Source organism: Fonsecaea erecta (assembly GCF_001651985.1).
Source record: "Fonsecaea erecta strain CBS 125763 chromosome Unknown Scaff15, whole genome shotgun sequence".
NCBI lineage: Eukaryota > Fungi > Ascomycota > Eurotiomycetes > Chaetothyriales > Herpotrichiellaceae > Fonsecaea > Fonsecaea erecta.
In genome coordinates, this window is record NW_017387258.1 from 387,092 (window position 1) to 391,252 (window position 4,161).

The 4,161-nt window shown below is 53.7% G+C and overlaps 1 protein-coding gene across 1 annotated transcript; it reads left to right on the forward strand.

The window, feature by feature from the left end:
• Positions 1 to 1,696: 1,696 nt before the first annotated feature.
• AYL99_11685 (hypothetical protein) lies at positions 1,697 to 2,776 on the forward strand (the record flags this gene model as incomplete). Its single annotated transcript, XM_018843190.1, has 4 exons — positions 1,697 to 1,806; positions 1,867 to 1,977; positions 2,033 to 2,489; positions 2,543 to 2,776. 4 exons carry the CDS (start codon positions 1,697 to 1,699, stop codon positions 2,774 to 2,776), a joined length of 912 nt encoding a protein of 303 aa, XP_018687517.1.
• Positions 2,777 to 4,161: the final 1,385 nt, after the last annotated feature.

The following is a 4,161-nucleotide window of genomic DNA, read 5'->3' on the forward strand; positions in this document are numbered from 1 at the left end:
TTGGCATTGGGGTCCGCCTTGGCATTGGGGTCCGCCTTGGCATTGGGGGCCGTTCACCCTATGGGGTGTTGTCGGCCGGGAAGCGTATTGTAACAGTCATTGTAACAGCCCTGCTTCCCGGGTGACAGCTGGTACAGCTTCCTTACCCGTACATCCTACCTCTCAAGGAACCAGTAGCAGCTCGACGCCTGGTGCATTTAGTGTTGACCCTACCGGAATATCCACTTCCACGTCTACAAGCACCTCACATTTCCATCCGCCCAGGTCAACTACTGCCTCTCATCCGGAGGAGTGGCAAACTGGACAATCAAAGGGCCCTATTCAAAGCACATCCGAGTGCACTGGCACCCCTACTTCGGAGACCGTCGCCGGGTTGACAAATGTAAAACGGAGGAGTACTCGACCCGTCTAGACACGCCCTTCAAATAATCCAACGGGGCCTGGAAGACTTCCACACCCGACACCTAAAACTTCATCAGAAAACACAGTTGCTCCAGTAAGCACCGAGTCGTATTCTGAAAATCAATGGCGCGACTGGAATGATACTCCAACATCAACAACCCGGGGTATATCACCCACCACGACGAATGAGCCTGCTGCTGCGGCCACCACAGAGACTCGTCCGGCTCATGATGGCTGGCCACAGACATCACCCGATAGTGGGAGCGATGGCTCTGGCGACAAGGCCGATTGGGGATAGCCCTTGGGAGACAGCTGAGCTCCAGGGTCTTCTCGACAACCACGACCACCACAGTCACCTCATAGAAGCCACTCGCGGATGCGACGACGAAATATACATCCCGTTGATGCTTGAGCGGTCGCCTCCCGCCGACAAACCTTATCCTACCCTTGTTGTGGCAACTATGGCACTAATTCATCAATGAAAGCGAGAAATCGAAGATCCTTCTACCGCGAGCTCGTCTAAATGTCCATATACGCCATGGAGACGGTCGCAAAGCCATGTGGTCCGTGCTCAGAAACTATGACGTGGCTCTGACTACGGACGGACTTCTTATCTCGGGGCTGAAACGTAAGATTACTCCAGATGAAAAGGTCAAGAAATTAAAACAATGGAAACCGTTGGTTGCTGAGGCTTGCCCAATCCTCGGAGACAGGCTCCCGTTCCACCGGGTGATTCCCGACGAGGCACAAAACATAAAATGCAATGTAAGCCGTTGGCACGTGTCGCATCCGTGCCGAGCATCGCTGGGGTCTTACTGGGCATCGCAGTGCCATCAACAAAGACCCCCTGGCATCAAGGGAGAGACTGGCCTACGTCCAAGTGCAGTTGACAAAGCAGCCCTGGTGGATTTACTTACAGCCCGAACAAAGACGCCCTGTCGCCAAGGCAGCGAGTGACTGCTGCCCATCCGTGTCGGATCAACAAAACCCTGGTGGGGTCTTTTTGCAGAGACCACAGTGCAATCAACAAAGACCTTGTGTTATCAAAGGAGAGACTCCTGTCTATCTGTGTGCAATTAACACACCCCTGGTGGCCTTTGTTTGCAGTGATTAACAAAGGTTTCTGGTGCATCATGCACTCGAGGTGTTCCTGCTCCACCGCTGTTGTACATGAAGTTGCCAAATACTCCACCGGATACAACACTCACTGCATATAAAAGACGCGCCCGCCCCCGCACTGTCTTGCTTTCTTCGCCATCTCAAATGGCGAAATATATATAAATCACTTCACAGGATGGATTCACGCCCGGGCAACGCGCCGGAGCCTCTCGCTCCTGGCCGAGCCCCCGGCTCGCTTTCCTTTTCCGAGGGCGACACCGCCTCTGCCTCTGCATCCGCATCCGCGTCTGCATCTGCCCCTGAATACCCATTCGAACTGCAATAGGTTGCGAAATTCCTCCATAGCCAACCAGGTTGCGAAGATCAAATCATCGAATTCTTCCTCCCCGCAGAGCAATACCGACAACTTACGGAGGAGTTAGAGCGGTGCGACAGGTTTGCGGGATCGCGCGTCAGGTAGGTTTCCGCGACTGAGAGCTAAATAGCCCCCTTCGCTAACTGTCGACGATAGAGCTGACTATTCCTACACTGCCGAGACGCTAGCTCTCAGAATGCCTGGTCCAAGACACGAACGTGTCGTTCGATATTTCAATTATCGTCTAGATTATTTTATCGATGGACTCGATATGATTGAAGATACCGTATCGCTCCAAGATTCCGGCTCCGGAAAATGCGAATATCTATCAAAAGATGGTAAGGGTCTTATCGAGCGTCACCCTAATATCTCAATCATAAACACGAAGAACCCCGCATGGCCAGTCCTAGTTTGTGAAGTCGCAGACTCGCAGAAAACAAAAGATCTACACGGCCTTGCACGAGAGTATATCGAGCAGACTAAGGGCAATATTCGAACTGTGGTTACTATCGACTTCGACTATCCAACTGGTAAGAGAGTATATCTTATTGTTTGGAGAGCAAGCTTTGGTGAAGACGGGAGGTTTAAAGAGGTAGCTTGTGGTGACGTCGTGGTAAGTCTATATCCTCCCCGTCCGTAATATCAATAACTAATCATACCTACTAGGAAATCCGAAACAGGGACGGTAACAAGAACCCCGATCCCGACGCGGGAGTCTCCCTGTCACTCAGCGACTTCGGCCTTACGCGAGGAGTGGACACAAGCGCGGATAATCAAGTCTTCACCGTCTCCGTCGACGATCTATACACGAAATTGCAAATTATTGAGAGGCAGATCAAACAAACGAAGGCCGCGAGGAATGATACCATAGCACGCTGGAAGGCAGGTGCGGAGGTGTGAGCGAAAACATCAAAGCCGCCCTGTGACCGAGGCGGAGACTGCTATGCATCCGTGTATGGTCAACAAAGCCCTGGTTGGGTCTGTTTGCAGATATCGCAGTGCGATCAACAAAGAACCCCTGTGTTTAACCTAGAATCTGCTGCATGTTGCAGTGAAATCCACAAAGCCATCCTTTCATCAAGCCAGAGTCTGCTGTGAATCTGTGTGAAGTCAACAAAGCCTTGGTGAGGCCCGCTTGTAGATATCGTATTTCGATTAACAAGGCCCTGGTGTGATCTGCTCGCAGACACCGCAGTGCAATCCACAAAGACCCCTTGCCAGATAGACTGCCGGGTCGAAACTGCTGTGCATCTATGTGAAGTGGACAAGGCAGCCTGGTGTCACCGCGCACCTGGTGCCACGCGTCCGTAACCACGCACGGACCAATTCACTGACAGAACGCAACGGTATGAGATTTCCAGGGATGCCGAACGCGCCCCGCCATGCGCACAGACATACCAGCAAGGGGTTACCAGAGGAAGGACTGGAATGGCCCAGAACCAAGCCTGATGTCAAGGATACGTGTGCTGCCTGCCGGTTTGCTCCATCCTACTTCACAGATCCAACATTCCCCATCTGTGAAATCACCCCCCTGAGCAGATTTTCCGTCTTCCGTCAGTGAGTCGCCGCCGCCTCTTCGTAGAGGAGAGTGAAACTCCTTGGTGTTGTTGATATCTCGTTTGCGCGCCTGCTGCCTGCCCTCGCGTTGCCCGCCTCGCCGTTTGCACGCACGCGCGAACGCCGATCTGACCTGACCTGCCCTCCCCCTCGCCCTCCTCCTCCTGGCCGTGCCCGTGCACGTGCCCGTGACCGAGCGTGACGATGGGGGCGGCCCACGTCCAGAACCAGAATCAACAAGCAAGCATGTGTCGCTCGAGCACACACGACCCGGATAGGACAGAACAGAACAGAAAAGATCTGGCTGGTGGCTGGTGTGGAAATCATCGTCCATCGTCTGTCGTGCGTCCGTCGCCCGACTCGACTGCATGTGTCACCATGATCACCACATCACCAGCATGGGGCCACGGGGCCGCGTTGTGCGGCGTGGATTGCATCCATCTGGCATTTCAAGACGTCAACGTTAACATGAACACCACACACACACAAATGTACATGGACAGGTCCGAAAAAGGATTTGGGAGGGAGATCAATCAATCCCGCGTCCAATGCTGCGCCCACGCCCCTCCTTCCGACACCCGCGGCCCACTTCCACTTCCGGCTCGTTGTTCGTCTGTCAGAGAGCTTTGGGGTGGGATCGTTAGACGAAGAGCCAGAGGGTTGAACACGTATCTTGATTGGTATGAGGCTGCCCGTGGGCCTGCGACTTCTCGCCCCGTTGAGGGCGG